Source organism: Salminus brasiliensis, chromosome 17 (assembly GCF_030463535.1).
Source record: "Salminus brasiliensis chromosome 17, fSalBra1.hap2, whole genome shotgun sequence".
Taxonomy (NCBI): domain Eukaryota; kingdom Metazoa; phylum Chordata; class Actinopteri; order Characiformes; family Bryconidae; genus Salminus; species Salminus brasiliensis.
This window is the reverse complement of record NC_132894.1, coordinates 2,201,856-2,220,238: the sequence shown is the minus strand read 5'-3', so window position 1 is coordinate 2,220,238 and position 18,383 is coordinate 2,201,856. Positions and strand designations below refer to the sequence as shown.

The window sequence follows — 18,383 nt, the reverse complement described above, 5'->3', positions numbered from 1 at the left end:
CTCAGAGAGGGGCCGTGAAGGAGCCAAAAATAACACGAGGGGTCGGAGACCTTACAGAGGCATGGGATACAAGTGCGGGGTCAGGGCTGTTCCACTCTGCTACTCCTACTCAAGCCTGCTCAGCACCTCTCTATGGTCAAGAGTCTCCTCCTTTCTCTGCTTTCTCTCCTTTACCAAGAAACAGAACGGCCTGAATGATGGATGACGAGGGGGAGGTGAATGATAAATCTAGGGGTGGGCGATCCGACTTTTTTTTTTTTTTTATTGTATCGTGATATTTTATCGCGATGTATGATATACCTCTCAGAGTATATTGTGGATATGGTCAGTGCTTAAGTGCTTACAGGGTGATTAGTCCTGTTTAATTGGAATGAAAATATCATATATAGAACATGAACAGCAGCTGAGAAACTCATCACCCCCAGACTCTAGACTGCTAGTTACGGAATAGTTACAGGTTGCAACGAGAACCAGATCTCATGGCCGCAGCTTTTCATGTGCTGAAGTCCACATAAGTGAAGTTTGGACTCTGAGCGCCACAAAGCGGAAGCCAAAGGACGCAAACTGAGATCTGCACCACGTTGAACGCTAAAGCTATTAATTCTAGCTTTTACCATCTCCTCTCTCTCTCGTCTGCTTCCTCCAAAACAAACCAGACACCCTCAGCTGAACCAAACTGGGTTGTTCTCGGTCATGCCGATTTGTCCTGTACAACATCCAGAGAATTCCACTCTTCCTCTCTAGAGAGTCGCCCAGGTGCTCAGATGTTCAGTCTCTCGTCACATCGAGACTTAACCACTGCAGCTCTCTTCTGGCTGGTCTCCCTCTGCGCACAATCAGGCTCCTGCAACTTATCCAGAACACAGCGGCACGGGTCGTCTTCAACGCTTCTACGTTCAGCCATGTTCAGCTGCTCCTCTGCTGCGTTCTCTCCTTCACTGGCTTCCTGTAGCTGCAGCCCAGGTCATTAGATTCAGACCCCTGACTCTGGCCTACAAAGCCAAGACTGGACCAGCCAGCCCCTCCGTACTTGATGGCGATGGTCAAAAGCCGATCTGCACAGAGAGCCCTTCCAGCTTCAAGTACGGCTCGGCTCGACCCGCCATCCTTTAAGATCCACGGAAGACGAGCGTCCAGACTTTTTACTGTCCTGCACCGAAGTGGTGGAACGAGCTTCCCCTGGGTGTCCGAACAGCAGAGTCCAACACTCGCTGTCCTCAAACCCAGACTGAAGACCCTCCTCTTCTGAGAGGACTTGGGTGAAGAGTATTATGGTCTCCATATTGACGTGTGTTTAGTGGAGTCTAAGATTAGAGGAGCTTTGAATTTTAGTCTGTTCAAACTAGCTGAGGTTCTTCTTGGGTAAATTGCAAAGCACTTTTTTAAGTCGCTCTGGAGAAGGGCGTCTGACAAATGACGTAAATGTAAATGGAAGCACAAGCTAATTCTGGTTAGACTTATAGACTTATAATTACAGTGGTTTTAGTGGTTACAGCATTAAAACTATGGCATACCATGAGGGTTCCTGTGAACTGCTGACAAATTGGAGCCATATGACAGGGTGGTAAATAGGCTTGTTTAACTGAGTCTGGGCATTTTTGCCCCAAATAAAGTCACATTTTGCATTTATATGTAAAAAACCCTCAATATCTGATTTTTGTGGCACCTTTTATGATTTTATAATTCATGTTTAACTCTATGATTCACAGCGGGTCATACCGTACCCTATACTATGCATGCACAGCCATAAGGAAGACCTGGCAGCAGACTGAGCAGCTTGAGAGACGTCCGTGACTGTATTTACAGAAATGATCTGGGAGACTATTGACCATCAACACCAGCCTTGCAGCTCCAGTTCACAACTGAGTGAAACCTGGACACCAAACATGTCCTGGCTGATTGCCTACATCTGAGCTGGAACCAAAACCATAGCTTTAATCCTCTAAGCAACGCTCCACCCATCCTTCCTTCTACTGTGCTTTGCTCCTGCTTTAACTTCCACTCCCCCCAGTCACTCTACCCCTCTCTCACTGGGTTAAAAGCAGTGGGTGGGCCAAGAGCCCTCTTCCCTCGTCACTCCTTTGTCGGACGTTAATTAAGGGCCGAAGCATCGTTCAAAAGAGGATACTGAATTTACATCAGAACCCAAAGTGCTAAAAAGCAGTCTGTCCACATCACAAGCATCATCTGTATCTGCATACGATTGTTCTGCTCTCAGAGTGGACGCTTCGAGAGTTTCGTGACGTGTTTCTCGAGGTCAAGGGCCTCAGTGTGGAGCTCGTCCTGCATAATGTGTGTCTGAAAGGGGAAAGAGGACGCTCACAAGCACCTTTAAGGTGATATTTTTGGCCATGCTGACCTGAGGTAAAACTACAGGTTCACTGGAAACCAACAGCAATGTTAATGTAAAGATTCCAGGCCATTTTGGATATTTTCTATAGGTCCTTTTTCAGGAAACATGGACAAGATGTAAACTACTGCCAGATTCACGTTATGTTTAAATGGGGCAAACATGTCAAAGAAGTTGACATTTTTAGAGACAAATGTTTTTGCAGGACAGCGACAACATACTAGACTTAGTACAGAAACAATGCAATTTGAGGTGTGGTATTTATTATACCCCATATACAATTTATTTAATTTACAACCTGGCCCTGTATATAAAGTGTGTGTGTGTGTGTATATAGAAATAAATACATTTCTATATATATATGTATATCTTTCTAATTTACAACCTGGCCCTATATATAAAGTGTGTGTGTGTGTATAGAAATAAATACATTTCTATATATATCTTTTTAATTTACAACCTGGCCCTATATATAAAGTGTGTGTATGTAAATAAAATGTATGTATGTATGTATGTATATATATATATATATATATATATATATATATATATATATATATATATATATATAAAAAACACACACAAAATGTACTGAAAAGTTTGGTTTTTCACTATAGATACATGTTTCATGTTTTAACATACTTAATGTGAATCTGTAAGTTGTGCTTAACCATTGCGTCCAAATTTTCTAAAATAAAATAAACAAACACTGATTGAAATGCTAAATATATATATATATATATATATATATATATATATATATATATATATATATATATATATATATATATATATATATATATCGACATTTTCCGTAAAAAAAAAAAAAAAAAAAGTCCCAAACACTCTGCTGACTCAATAACTGCAGAGCTCCAGACCTGCTACTGTTAGAGCTGCAAAGACAGACCAGCTCCATATTACTGCATATGGGTTTAGAATGGGACGTCACTAAAGCTCCCGTAGGTCTCCCAATACTTTTGTCCATATAGTATCCATATTCCATTGGATTGCATTGAAGAACTACCCTCGTTAAGCTTAGAACAGGTTCATTAAAAATAATTGTTACTATTCTTTATGATTATTATTATTATTATTACTACAAGAAGAAGAAGAAGAAGAAGGGAAAAACAAACACCTGAACGGCTGAGATGGGGATCTGGTGTGCACTTTCATGTCTTCAAGTCTGGAGAGTAAAAGAACATTGAAAAGCTATTAGACCAAACATAAAAAGAGTCCAAATGTGTTTATGTCCTCAGACTGAAATGGTCCTCACAGACCAATTACCCGCCTGGGCTCGTGTTTCAATGCTTGTGGAACACGAGCGGCGTAAACTGAATCACGCTGTTTACCGAACTGATTAAACCGCCCAGGTAAACCAATAACCTCGGGTAAGGCGAGGAAATCAGAGAGAGCAGAGACAACAAACAGCAGCATCTTTGAGGGCCTGAAGGAGGGTCCGCCTGAAGGAACAAAGGCAACATGTCTACGAGACGAGTGACACCGTGTTACTATGCCAACCACATCTCTGCCTGCAGATCACACCAGCACACACCGCTCTGCTCCTATGTAATTATTTTAGCTCATGTCTCTTGTTGGAGAGGCTGAAAATGCAAACCGCTGCTCTGTGTTATTCAACTAAAAGCTAATGGAAGTTGAATGAGTCGTAAATGAATGGAGAGGGAAAAACAGAACATTAACTCCTTCATAAAAACTGCCCAAAAAGTGTTACATCATTACTTCCATACAGGCTATTCCAGAAGCTTAACCAGTCTTACAAGTCGGATTATGCACTAATGGAATTGGGGAAATATATAATTGGGTTTTTTATGACCAATATTGCAACTGCTTTTTGAATCGCAGTAATTTGCTTGGTGCAATTAGTGTTCATTTTCCCTGGACAGCAGAGATAGGTACTCCAACAAAAGTAAAATAAGCTCTTTAATACCCTTTATTTTAGAGGAAGCAATGAATGAGCAGGTGTCCCAATACTTTTGTCCATAAAGTGTGTATATCTACACACAACTGTTTGTGTAGCATCTATACAGTCTGGCAGAAAGGCAGTATATTGGTAGTTGAAAAGCACACAAAGCAACAAGGCTAAGCACTGCAACGCACACACACACGCCGAGAGCGAGTGTATTTGACTCCGGATTGGCTTCCTGGACAAGATTTAGCTCCAGCCCACATTAGTCTCTCAATAGAGAATCCCCATTTAAATTCTGCACAGTCCAACACTGTGAATAAGGCTCCCCTTTGTGTGCTTCCCTACTGCCATCATTCCAGCCAGACTGAAAAGCTCTCAAACTGCAGGAGAGCCTTTATCTCCTAAACGCAGCAAGGTCTTACCTCAGAGCCCCTGTGGTAGCTGACCTGGGCTGCCTCCGGACTTTTAAGGCACGCAGTTTGTCTCCTTGAGTCATGCCCAGACCGTTCTCACTGTAGTCATTATTCTGTTTAGAAATAAATAAATAAATACATACAATAAATCTTGGAACCTCTTTCAGCCTGCATGAATTACTAGACTAGACTAACACTCCTACAGAAAGTGGTGGTGGTGGTTCTTCATCACTGTGTTCATCATTAGAACATCTCCAAAGTTCTCCTCAGAGTCTAGTATTATTAAGGAGTTCTCCTCCAACACCGGTCATATCAGACAAGTAGGAATGACCACCCTTGGTTTGGTTTGGCATGGACTGCATTAGGTGACGGAAGGTGTTCATCATCACTTCGCCTACTGGCACAGTCATATCAGGTTTGGCATGAACTCGGCCCAGGGCATCACAGATGCCACGTGATGCCGGAGTGTCTGGGAACATCTTAATTTTAAAAAATTAATAAAAAATAAATGATGATAGAGTACCAGGCAAAGGGTGGTAGCATCTCAAAAATCGCCAACTTCGCAGGATGCTCTAGAGTCGCCACAGTGAAGGTGTACAGTGTGAACTATACACATTGAGTGTCCACTAGAGCTGGGCAATAGGACGATATTTTATCGTATCGTAATAAATTAGGTAAGCTTATCTAAGCATATGGAGGAGACTGTTAGTAATGAACCCTGCAGCTGATCAGTGTTTATTAAGCAGCAACATTGTGATTAGACTGGGGTAATTAGATGAAGAGCAGCAGATGTTAATAGAGTATAAATCACTGTATTCAGTACAGGAGAGGATCTGAATAGTAGATTATAAGAATCTGATACTGATGTGTTTAATCTGTGATAAATATCATGTATCTTGGAAAAAAAAAAGTCAAATATTGTGATATAGTATTTTTAACCAAAGCCCTAGTGCCTACCAACGGCATAGCAGTGGTGCCCCACGGGCAACTGACGCGCCACTGTGGAGCAGCTGACCTCTATAACGAACACCTTCCCTCACACGTCTCGCTAGAGTCATCCGAGCCAACTGTTCTACATGCATTTCCATAATCTGTACGACTGTAATGCATCTGCAGCGGCGGCTGTGTTTTCAGTAGAGGCACTGCACTTGCATGCATTATTAATGTGTGACTATGCAGTTATTAGATATTTAATATAAAGGGGGTCAATAACTTCAAGTCAAGAGTGACTCACTACAATCGAGTCACGATCTATCTGCCAAGCAGCACGAGGCACTGAGGCATCGCTATAGCCCTCTAGTGTGTGTACAGTGAGCCTGTGTGCTCCACTTTCTCAAACACAATTAAATAATAAGTGCCCTAGAAATTAATAACCGACCCAGAAGCCATAAGCCTGGACCTTATCGGAGACGGCATCCCTCAGAAACGTGTGTGTGTGTGTGTGTGTGTGTTGTTTACTGAGCCAAAAGGCCCACAGCCTGTAGCTGCAGGCTAGGTGCAGATGGAGTGGTGGGCGTTTGGTCTTTTAGAGAGAACTGACCTCCTCCACCCGGTCCAGGCTGCTGGTTTTAAGGATGCTGGTGCTGATGGTCAGGTCGTCCATGCTGGAGATGAGGTGAGGAATGCCCACGCTGCGCTCTTCATACACACGCTGCTTCTGCTGCTGAGAGCGACACACTTCACCCTGAGCCCAGAGACTCACCTGCTTCCTACACGCACACACGCGCACACACACACACGCGCACACACACACACGCGCACACACACACACGCGCACACACACACACGCGCACACACACACACGCGCACACACACGCACGCACACACACACGCACGCACGCACACACACACGCACGCACGCACACACGCACGCACGCACACACGCACGCACACACGCACACACGCACACACAGTCAATAACATTGTTACTGTAATTACACGGTTATGTAAATAAACAGGAAAGTAAAAAGCAGAGCAAGACAAATGAAACGCATAAGAGGAAAAACAGATGGAAAAAAAAATAATAATAAAATGCAAAAAAAAAAAAAAAAAAAAGACAGAGGGAACATCAGACAGACAGAGGTGGAATGACATACAGGTGGAAAGAAAAACAAAGACCAACAGAGACAGACAGAAGGAATGACAGGCAGGCAGACGGACAGTCAAAGACAGACAGAGGCGGAGAGACATACAGGTGGAAAGAAAGAGAAACAGACAAAAGGGCAGGCAGGGGTAGAAAGACAGTAAGAGACAGACAGAGATGGAGACATGCAGGTGGACAGACAGTAAGAGAGACAGAGATGGACAAAGATAGACATGCAGGTGAAAAGACAGTAAGAGACAGACAGATGGTGGAACAGGTGGAAAAAAAAAAAACACAGACAAGAGCAGACAGAGGCAGGGAAACAGAAGGAAAGACAGAGACAGGGGGACGCAGGTGGAAAGAGAGACAGACAGACAGATGGAGACATACAGGTGGGCAGACAGTAAGAGACAGACAGAGATGGAGACATGCAGGTGGAAAGACAGTAAGAGACAGACAGATGGAGACATACAGGTGGACACATGCAGGTGGACAGACAGTAAGAGACAGACAGACGGAGACATGCAGGTGGACAGACAGTAAGAGACAGACAGACGGAGACATACAGGTGGAAAGACAGTAAAAGAGACAGAGATGGACAAAGATAGACATGCAGGTGAAAAGACAGTAAGAGACAGACAGATGGTGGAACAGGTGGAAAAAAAAAAGGCAGACAAGAGCAGACAGAGGCAGGGAAGGAAAGACAGAGACAGGGGGACGCAGGTGGAAAGAGAGACAGACAGACAGATAGACATGTAAAACACACAGACAGACAGGGTAGTTTACTGTTTGTGTTTAAACACTCTGATCGTGTGGCTCACTCTCACCCTCTCTCACGCTACTCTGTTCCCTCAGGAGGAAAGTATGCTGTTAGATAAGGCTCACCGCTCAGCTAGAACCACATTCTACCTCTATCAGAGGCTCATTCTGACTGTGGAACGCTGCGCAATCGGACAGCCCTTTGTTCCAGCATCAGCAATGCTGCACCACACTTCAGCTGGGGGGACCCAGAGCTGTCTGCTTTCACTCAGCACTGACAGAATCCAACTGTGACCTGGTCACCACAGTCCACACACACACACACACACACACACACACACACACACACACACACACACACACACACACACACACACACACACACACACACTTCTGGATTGGAGCCTGATCTGTACACGCCAGTGCAGCCTGAACTCCCAGCCTAACACATTCACCCACTATATCTGACCCAATGTGCGCCCAGCATCTCAGAGCTTCCTCCTCTTCCCTGCAGAGGAGTGTGTTCTCACATCCTGACACAAGAGCTTTTCCTGTAACAGCAGCATGCTCAAAGTCAAAACATGAGACGGCCGTTTTAACACAACGATAAAAAAAAAAAAAAAAAAAAGATTACAGGCAAAGAAAACTGCAGAGAGGGAGTTTGAGTTTTCTGAGAACACACACTCCTCCAAGCTTCTGGAGAACAGTGTGAGGGAGAGGTTTACTCCTACAGGTTGTGGGTGAAGGGGTGAGCGATGTGTCAAAAGCTATAACATTTGCATTTTCGCCAGTTTGTCAATCCTTTCTACTAGACAAGAGCAAACATTAGTGAGGTCAGGATGTTGGATGATCACCATCCAGTCGTATCTCCAACTCCCCAGCTCATCCCACAAGTATTAGATGGAGCTCCACCATCCATCATTCCAGAGAATACAATTGCTGCTCCACAGCTCCTCAAAGCTGCTGGGGGGCTTTATACCCCTCTAGCCCACGCCTGGCATTAGGCAGCATGGTGCCAGGAGGTTTATGATGTTGATCTGCTCCAGAGAGTCCTATTCTATTGGCAGTACTACTTCTCTACAGGCACTAGACAAGATGTGTGTGTGTGTGTTTGCGCGCATTTCCACATCTGTGTCAGCAATGGGTGCAGCTTAAAGTAGCTACATGCATTTATTCAATGTGCAAATGCACACACACAGCTTGTCTAGTTCCTGTAGAAAAGTACTGCCAATAGAATAGGACTCTCTGGAGCAGATAGTAAACATGACCCTATCGCCATGCCTACCTACTGCCAGGCGTGGGCTGGAGGAGCATAGAGGGGCATTGAGCTGTGTAGCAGTGGAAGACCTGGAAGTGGAAGACCTCTCTGGAATGATGATTGGTGCGCCATGCAACACTTTTGGGATGAGTTGAGGACAAACTATTGATACCCTTTTGAAAGAAACAATGAATGAGCAGGTGTCCCAATACTTTTGTCCACATAGTGTATTCCGAAGGTAACACTAAGGGATGGTGTGGACGTTACGACCAGAGCGTTAATCTGACGATTCCACTCACTCTTCTAGGAAGTGCTGCTGGGGGCCGATGATGGAACCAGGTCTGCAGATACGGATCCAGGCAATGGCTTCGGCCGCAGTGAACCGGAAGTGCTTCATCAAGTAGCAGCCAATCAGAGTGCCCGTCCGGCCCAAACCCGCTGCAAACAACACAAAACATGTTTAAAATCAGGAGCGCTCAGGGAAACGGAACCAAAAACAGCAGACTGGGTTGGTCCTGGAACACAATGCTCCTACAGGCCAAGCAGTCCAGCTGTGTCGGTGAGTAATCTTTCAAGAGTTTTGAAATACAGCTGTTTTGATGCCGGACACAGAGGTCAGGAATGACTCGCTTGTTTTCCGAACAAACGGGTAGAATTCCAGACATGTGGGGTAAAGTTGTGGGCTAAAGACGAAACACAGTCGAAACTCCCAGATTAATAAGATTTACAGTCAAGACACACACACACACACACACACACACACACACACACACACACACACACACACACACACACACACGTTTCAAACCAGCTTTCATCACTCTGCCAATCGCCAGTGGAGACACCTCACACCACAACAACATGGTAACAATGGTAATGCACCACTTTCCATTAAGTGACCGTCTCCTACAGTTCCTGGAAACGCTGAGCGGCAAGCTTTACTTACAATACACACCATGTCCAAATATTTATGGACACCTCTTCTATTGAACGCCTTTAGCTAATTTAAGTTGCACCCATTGCGGACAGTAATGCGCTTGTCTAGTCCCTGTAGAGAAGTACTGCCAATAGATTAGAACTCTCTGGAGCACATAATAAACATGGCCCTATTGGCTCCATGCTGCCTAATGCCAGGCGTGGGCTAGTAGAGGGGTATTAAGCCCCCCAGCAGCATTGAGGAGCTGTGGAGCAGTGGAAGAAGAGCTGTGTTCTCTGGAATGATGGTGGTGATGGAGCTCCATTCAGTACTTGTGGGATGAGTTGGAGATAAGATGAGGCGGGGTGCTTAACATCGCTCTTGTCTCTGAATGCAATCAAATTCTCACTGCAATGCTCTTCCAATATGTAGTAGATTTTGATCTGCGTCTGGTCAGCTGCCTTTGAATTCTAAACCAACATCGCCACCAAGTGGACAAAAGAAGAATACACAGGCTTACCTTTGCAGTGGACGGCCACAGCACCATCGGTGCTCTCACAGATATGCAGGAAGCGGCGAGTGATGACGTCACTGGGCGTGCTGCCGTCCACAAAGAACAGGTCGTAATGGTCGAAGCCGGCATCTGTGAAGCGCTTGGCCTCGTAGATCTTCTTATTGAGGCGGATGACGGTGGTGACATTGTGCTTGCGAAAGTAGGGGAAATAAGCCTCGGGGGCATGAAGAGGGTAGCCTGGAACAAAGGGAGGAGAAGAAAATTACCAATTCATCTTCGGGAGAAGTTAAAAATAGCACCGAAATACATTGAGCTCAGAGCTGGCCCAGTGGAGGAGCTTTGGAGAACATTCAGTGGCTGGAGAACAACTTTTTAGAATGTGCTGGATCTGCAGTTTGGTTTTTGGGAGTTGCTGCACAAAGGCAGAGTGATCTACCAGGTTATTAGGCACCACATCCACGATGCAACACTTGTTGATCATCTTCAGATATTCAGATTACGGACTACAGAGCTGCTATATCTGCTGCTGCACAATTTCTGTACTAATCTATCAAAGAGAAGGAACCACCTCAGGGCCACTGCTGAACAGATGTTCCAACAGACGTGGTGGACCACGCTCAGCACTGCAATGTCCACTTCGAGGTGCTTCAAATGGTTCTTTGAGACACTTTTGGGTCCAAGATGACGTCTTGAGTTGTCAAATGTTTGTGGACACCACTTCTAGTGAATGCATTCACCCATTACTGGACATAAACATGCACACACACACACTTTGTCTAGTCCCAGTAGAGAAGTACTGCCAATAGAATTGGCAGATAAACATGAACCTACTGGCATCATGCATAAAACCAGGCAGGGGCTATAGAGGGGTACAAAGCGCCCCCCCCCCCGCATTGAGCTGTGAAGCAGTGGTAGAACTGTTCTCTGGAATGACTTATGGGACGAGTTGGGTAGTTGGGGGTGATAAGGTGGGGAGGTGATCATCCAACATCCTGACCTCACTAACTCTCCTTTCGCAATCAAATCCTCACAGCAATGCTATTCCAAAACCTAGTAGAAAGCCTTCTTCTCTGGACAGAAGATACGGTTACTCCAACAGAAGCAGGATCAACCATTTTTAATACCCTTGATTTCAGAAGAAACAATAAATGAGCAGGTGTCCCAATACTTTTGTCCAATAACTGTATGAAGGGCGGGATCTTTAGACCTTTACCATCGAAGAACCGCTTCCATAAACAGTTCTGTCTGTAATGGAGACGTTTTATAGCTCAAAGAACCATTTGAAACAAACCATTTGAGTGCAGTGATTGGCTGCGAACAGAGAACCAACCGAATATAGTCTTATAACATGGCCAATAAAAGTGCACACTGGTCATTTAGGGGCTCTGTGGGGCCACACACACACTCCTATGTCGTCCTTTGATGGTCCCTTTCTATTGCACATCTATGAGCCACATCTCTCATCCAAAAACACATCACATATTTTTACTTACATAGTTTACTGACAACCGCTTATTTGACTTATTCTTTTATAAATAAATAAATGAAATAAATAAATTATTATTTAGGAGAGTTTGTTTCAACACTGCACAAGCTAAACAGTGCATCCATCTGAAAGGTGTTTCTGATAAAAAGGCCAGCAACTATACGCACATAACACACTGACTCCACATAATAATGCACCAACAGCTCCATCTACTGGTCAGTGTGTGATACAGGACCCATATAATAAATACAGAATTGCAGTCTGCTGACCAGCTTTGTTATGCCACCAGAACCGTAATCACGCATCAGTTCTCTGAGTGGGACTCGGGCCTATAAAAGGTTTGCCTGACTGTAGTTACCCTTTAATAAGCTGCTGGTAGATCTGAGCTGTGTTTACCTTTTGTTTACCATTATTTATTTATTTGTAACTAATGTCCAATTGTTCATTTTAGACTTACAGATTTCGTTATCGATATTTTATTAAAAAATCCCTTTTGTGTTTTACATTTCTACATTATTTATTTATTTATTAATCTATCCTTGTTTTTACATTTTTATTTATGCCTCCATCCCCAGTTGTAAATTTATCTGCCATCTTCAGTTTTACATTTCTATGCATTGATTGATTAATTCATTAATTATCTATTTCGCTTCATTCCTAAAGTTATATTTCCACAATTTTTTTATTATTTTTTCTTACTTCAAGTCCTAGTTTTACATTTCTACGCTTTTAATTTGTTTATCTACTTTACTTTATCCTGCTCTTCTTCACTGGTCATTTCTTGGTTTCTTTGATTAAAATCAACATTATTTTCCCCAAATTTAACCATTATTTGTTTTGCAAACCAAAATGTTTTTGACTACCTCAGTAAAAAGTCTTATTTCACACATTTTGTCCATCCATATTTTATGCATCGGCTCAGCTACGCGGTAATTAAGGGTGTACTGACACTGTGCCAGGGTGGAGATGTGGTTATCAGGCTGTGTGAACATGAAAACGTGCAGCTCACCATTTTCTACTTTGCTCTTTGGGTGCGGCCCGCTGAAGGCCAGGAACTTGCTGGGGAGGATCCAGTTGAAGTCTCCATTCTCCACACGCTAGAGAGAGAGAGAGACAGAGACAGACAGAGAGAGAGACAGACAGAGAGACAGAGAGACTGGTGTTAAGAGGGTTATGAAAAGTGCAACTCTGGCCTACATGTCCTTCCACGCTGGCAGAGCCTTTTACAAGCAGGGCACAGCAGGTAAAGGCAAATCAGGGTGGCAGATCTTACATAAGCTGATCGTAAACACGCAGAAAATATCGCCCTCAGCATCCCCACAATAACCCGAAGTGCCACATCCCACCACACAGGCAATCAGATAAGCGGGTTAGGGGTGTGCGACATGTTCGGCTTCATAAAGAGATGAATCTGATGCAGGTTTTTGATTAAAGCGTTTACAGCCACCCAGCACCGTCTACAACCTCGTATCAGAGCAGTGGACTGAACAGGGCTACGGTTATGTAATGGGGGGGGGTTTGGGAACTGCTGAATGGGGAGACTCCCCGCTGTTCGGCTATTGAGCGAGGCCGGACATGCGGTAGTCAGTCTAGACATGCAGTTTCTGGAAGATGCTGTGGTTTTAGGCCTGTGCCCTCCAACATTACAGGACGAGAGGACGCGAAAAGTGCTTACAGAAGTGCTGGAGAGCAGAAGTGCTACAGCAGCAGTTTCAGAGCTCTGCAGTGGTTTTAGGTTCAGGCCCTTTAACCCTTTTTAAACCCAAACCAACAAATAATTACCAGAAAATTCTAATTCTTTAAAACTGGGGAGACCATTTGACCTTCGGACCAGTTATTTCATGAATACATAAATCAAATAAATAGTGAATAGCACTTTGCTCATGACTTATTTTGTATTATATTTAATACATTAGGATTTTTTTGCTCAGTTTTGAAGATTTGAAAAATATAATACCATTTTTTAACCTATTAATAGTAGTCATTTCAAACATTGAATTTGTATTTTAAAATGTATTTATTTCATTTATAAATTATTGTTAGATGTTAAACAATTATTTTTAAAAATATTTTTATTAATTATTTGAATAAATAAATAAAAAAGGGTGTCCAGGATCAGGAAAGGACGACACCGCTTCCTTTTAGGTCCACTTTTGAGCCAACTGGGTGCTCGTTTGAGTTAGAACTTCACCAGTTGGAACAGGTCTGGTGATCTTGCTGGTCAGTCAAAGTGTCCCAGAGTTCCAGTAACACACATTTGGACCTGTGCAGTTCTCATCCTGGAGGGTCAGTATTTGGTCAGTGCAGTATTATGCTTGGGTAGGAAGGAAGGTTTGTGGAATAGTGGACCAACCTGGACAGCAACTACCCAAAGTAACCACACTCTTAAAAAAATGAAGGTCCGAAATGGTTTCATGAGCAATTTCATAGAAGAACCAGGTCAAGAAACAGGAGGTTTGTGGGAAGACCATTGACCTTAGCGTAAATTTGCTATAGGCTATAAAATAAAGACACTGAGTGAAGAATCTTTACATTAAACATCTCTACTGTACACACAGTCCTTTACGTAACCAAAATCGCTTTTTCTATGGCATCGCCCATTTAAACCATTTAAAGCACCTTTATTTATTTTTATTTTTTAATTTGTGAGGTACAATCTTTACCTTACAGGACCAACACTGTAATTAAGGCCAGGGCACACAACAGAACGCATGTGACCATTGGTTTGTGCAGGAATCTTAAATTCATAGAAGAATATTAAGAATTAAGAACCTAAGACTTAATATTTTCCCCACAACACAAAACCTCATCATAGAATATTACAATAATACTATAAAACAATAAGGGTAATGTTCTGGACCAAGCTGCACATTAACGCTGGTTTAGCTGTGGATTACGACCTTCATAAACTTAATAAATGCTGATATTCCTGCAGAGGAAAAGTAAATATTAAAAAATAGCTATTTTAGTTCTTTTTAGTGTAAAATCTTAACAGTACCAAGTCACTCCTCTTCAGTGAAGCTGCCCAATAACCACCCAGAACTCAGGGATCACTAGTTATCTAGTGTACTAGGTACACTAGATAACATTTGGAAGTAGCCTTATTCAGCCATTTTCACCAGAGCAAGACCTCACATTCATACGACACTCCACGATGTCGACTGAAGGTCAAGCCTGAACCCATGGCACGTCCTGAGACCAGGGGACAGAAATGACCTTTAGGATAGTGAGTGAGTGAGTGAGTGAGTGAGTGAGTGTGTGTGTGTGTGTGTGTGTTACCTCATAGTGCTCGTACTCAGTCACGTCAAACGTCTCAAAGTTCAGGAAACCATGCTGCTGTGCCTGAAACACAAACATTAAAACCGTCCGCATAGTTACGGCCATGACATGATAAATCAAAGATGACTGATGAAAGAAACGCTGTAAACATGAGTAAACAGTGGACAGAGCTGCTTTCTGCAGGACCACACCCCCGTTTTCATTTCTACTACAAACTACAGGCAGATCAGTTCACTTTCTGACCCGCATTAGAACACCTAATGCATGAACACCTAAACTCCAAAAGTTTACGGACACCCCTTCTATTGAATGCCTTTAGCTACTTTAAGTTGCACCCATTGCGGACAGTGATGTGCTCGTCTAGTCCCTGTAGAGAAGTACTGCCAATAGAATAGGACTCTCTGCAGCAGATAGTAAACATGAACCTATTGGCACCATGCTGCCTAATGCCAGGCGTGGGCTAGAGGGGTATAGTTAAAGCCCCCCAGCAGCATTGAGGAGCTGTGGAGCTGATAGATGGTGGAGCTCAATCAAAAACATTTGGGATGAGTTGGGTAGGTGAATGCAAACCCTCAAAGCAATCTTGCTCCAGAATCTAGTAGAAAGCCTTAATTACACCGTTACTCCAACAAAAGCAGGAGAAACTCTTTAATACCCTTGATTTCAGAAGCAACCACAGCAGACGTCCCAATACTTTTGTCCATGCAGTGGATCCCAAAGTCAGTTTACACTGTACCACTTTTAACCTAGAGCCGGAGAAGCTCTGCACTGTACCCTGGTGGTCTAAAAGCCCTCTATAATGGGTCTCAATTCTGGTGCATCCTTTTATTATTTATTTTGAGCTTCAATTGTTCCCGAAAGTGACGATAAACAGAAGTACGTTCATAATTTTCACCACAATAAAGCCTCGTAGTAGGACACCCCTAGTAGTATGACATAAGACGGGAAAGGGGTCAAACACCTCAGTCCTGCAGAGATATCCCTTTAGCTGCCAGTGGAGGACTCATGGGTTAAGTGAGGCTAGCAGGCTAATGGCATCGATTAGTGTGGAGACTGTAGACGAGATGAATGGGCACAGAGGACGAGCTCTTAAAGGGACAGTCCGGCAAAAATGCTAATAAGCAAAAGCAGAACACACACAAACCTGCATCAGATACTGCACAGTATAGTGGTTACGTAATCGTTCTCTGGTCCTGGGCGAGTCTAATGGACTTGGCCCGGCTGTTCTCTTCGCTCCAGTGCTAATTGGACTAAGAGCTTACAGAGGGAAGAGGGAAGCCACCAGTGCAGTAAGAATGAGAGGGGGGGGCTTTTCTTAATTACAGCACACAAGCTCTAAATCCCAGTCTGTGCTGCTGCTACTACTGCTGCTCCAGTCTCCTCAAGCAACCTCTCGGACTTGCCCTCTAACCACTTCTTAGCCATAACATTAAAACCACTGACGGGTGACGTGAATATCACTGAGGGTCTGGATTCAGTGGCTCCTGTCACGGCGTGAAACAGGATACACAGCCATGCATAAGAATCCGAGACACTTTGACGAGAACCTGACTGTGATGTTCTGACCCAGTAATTGCCTAGAACATCTCCAAAACTTCAGCAAGCAGGTCTTGTGGGGTGTTCCCGGTTTGCAATGGTCAGTACCTACCAAAAGTGCTCCAAGGAAGGACAACAACAACAACAGCTGTTTGTCACAAGGCACCCAAGGCTGATTAGTGCTCATGATGAATTGTCTGAAGGTGCCCAGATACCACAAGACCCCTTCAGAGGTCCTGTGGGGTCCATGCCTTGATGGGTCAGAGCCGTTTTGGTGGCACAACTGGGTCCTGCTCAATAGTAGACAGGTGGTTTTAATGTTCTGGCTGATTGGCGCAAGTTGTACTGTTTTAATTATTGTGCAGAACTATGATCAGCAGGCTGACCGAACACCTGCTGGGTCACAACTGGGGGGATTGCATTGATTACAGTGGCTGATCTGCTAATGGTCTATACCAAAGGCACCACCACCATAGATAGCTGTGGAGACGAGGGAGATCCGAGCCCGGTAAGAACAGCAAAGTGGAAACCCGCCTGTCGTCTGGCTCGCCTGCTGGTGGTTATAAGAGTGGGGTGTTTTAATAAAGCCAGGAAAGAGGAGGTGGGGTTGTTTATCTTGAAGGGCAGACAGCCGTTTCTCAGGGGGAAGCGGAGAGCTCTCGGAAGACTCTCCATGGAGCGAGCGAGGCATAGAAAGGAATGTGTGGAGGAATGCCTCTGCGTTCCATTCTGACGGACGCCGAACGAGTCCTTCCTGTGCTGCAAGATATGCTCACATGAAACTGCTGAGACTGTCTGGGTGTTCCCAGCACACAGAAACCACCTTAAAACATGCCCTGGAGGACAACATGCAGCTTTTGCCTCTAGATGGTTGCCAGTGTTTTGTCACTTGAGGAGGAAAAACATGAGACTGGAAATTGCTGGACACCGTACAATAATAACAACCATTCATAAACTAATGCTTCCTTAGAGAGCAAAGCAATCTTGTGCAGCTATTTATTTTCCCAGCAGGGTTACAGAAGACTAGGAAGACATTTACTAGTGGAGTAAAGTGGAAGGTTTGGGTGGAGGTACACTCATTTAACACCATAGTATATCACGATATTGGATAAACTCCTTAATATCCTACAAGGTGCAGGTGTCCCAATACTTTTGTCCATACAGGAGTTCCCAGAGTCAGTTTTAAAGACCTTATGCTGTTGATATTTTAGGGTCTCATTGCGAAGGTAAATGGCTCAATCAGGTGTGCCATTAGCATGCAGTCTCCCAGGACCTGGACTGGAATGCTCTGCACTGTACACTGGGGGTCTACAAGCTCTCTATGATGGGTCTCAAGTCCAGTGCAATCATGTATTATTCATTTTGTGCTTCATTTGTTCCTGAAACCGATAATCAACAGCAGCGTATGTTCATAATTTCAACCATAATAGTAGTAGAAACAGTAGTAGTCTGACATACCAGCAGGGTTACAGAAGACTGGGCAAGACTAGGGTAGCAGGGGAGGTTTGGGTGAAGTAGAAACTCAACCAATGGGCCAATCTTAGGATCCAATTTTACACCTGCCATTTAACGTCAGAAGATGCTGCCAAATGACCCACTCAAACATATTTCATATACCTTTGATGTGCACCTGGCGCCACCTCAGAGCTAAGGGTGGGCGATATTGTACAATAGTACATCACGATATTTAAAGACATTTTCATGATCATGATAAATGTGATCACCGACAAAATGCATCAGTAGACAGATTCTTAAAAACTACTATTCAAATACTCTCCCAGACTTAATACTGTGACTTTCATTCAGAACATGCTGCACTACACCCAATTAACCAGGACTAATTACACTGTACGTAAGGAAAGTGC

General features: G+C 43.9%; 1 protein-coding gene across 3 annotated transcripts in view; it reads right to left on the bottom strand.

Annotated features, from left to right (window-relative positions):
• Window positions 1–18,383, bottom strand: part of cdc14ab (cell division cycle 14Ab) — a 58,863-nt gene that overhangs the window by 12,587 nt on the left and 27,893 nt on the right. For all 3 annotated transcript variants that reach the window (XM_072660021.1, XM_072660022.1, XM_072660023.1), the window contains exons 7-13: window positions 14,983–15,045; window positions 12,713–12,800; window positions 10,224–10,454; window positions 9,087–9,225; window positions 6,228–6,396; window positions 4,697–4,800; window positions 3,486–3,533 (exon numbers count right to left, since the gene is read on the bottom strand). In XM_072660021.1, coding sequence (XP_072516122.1) covers window positions 3,486–3,533; window positions 4,697–4,800; window positions 6,228–6,396; window positions 9,087–9,225; window positions 10,224–10,454; window positions 12,713–12,800; window positions 14,983–15,045 — 842 coding nt within the window. The remainder of the gene's footprint in view (window positions 1–3,485; window positions 3,534–4,696; window positions 4,801–6,227; window positions 6,397–9,086; window positions 9,226–10,223; window positions 10,455–12,712; window positions 12,801–14,982; window positions 15,046–18,383) is intronic.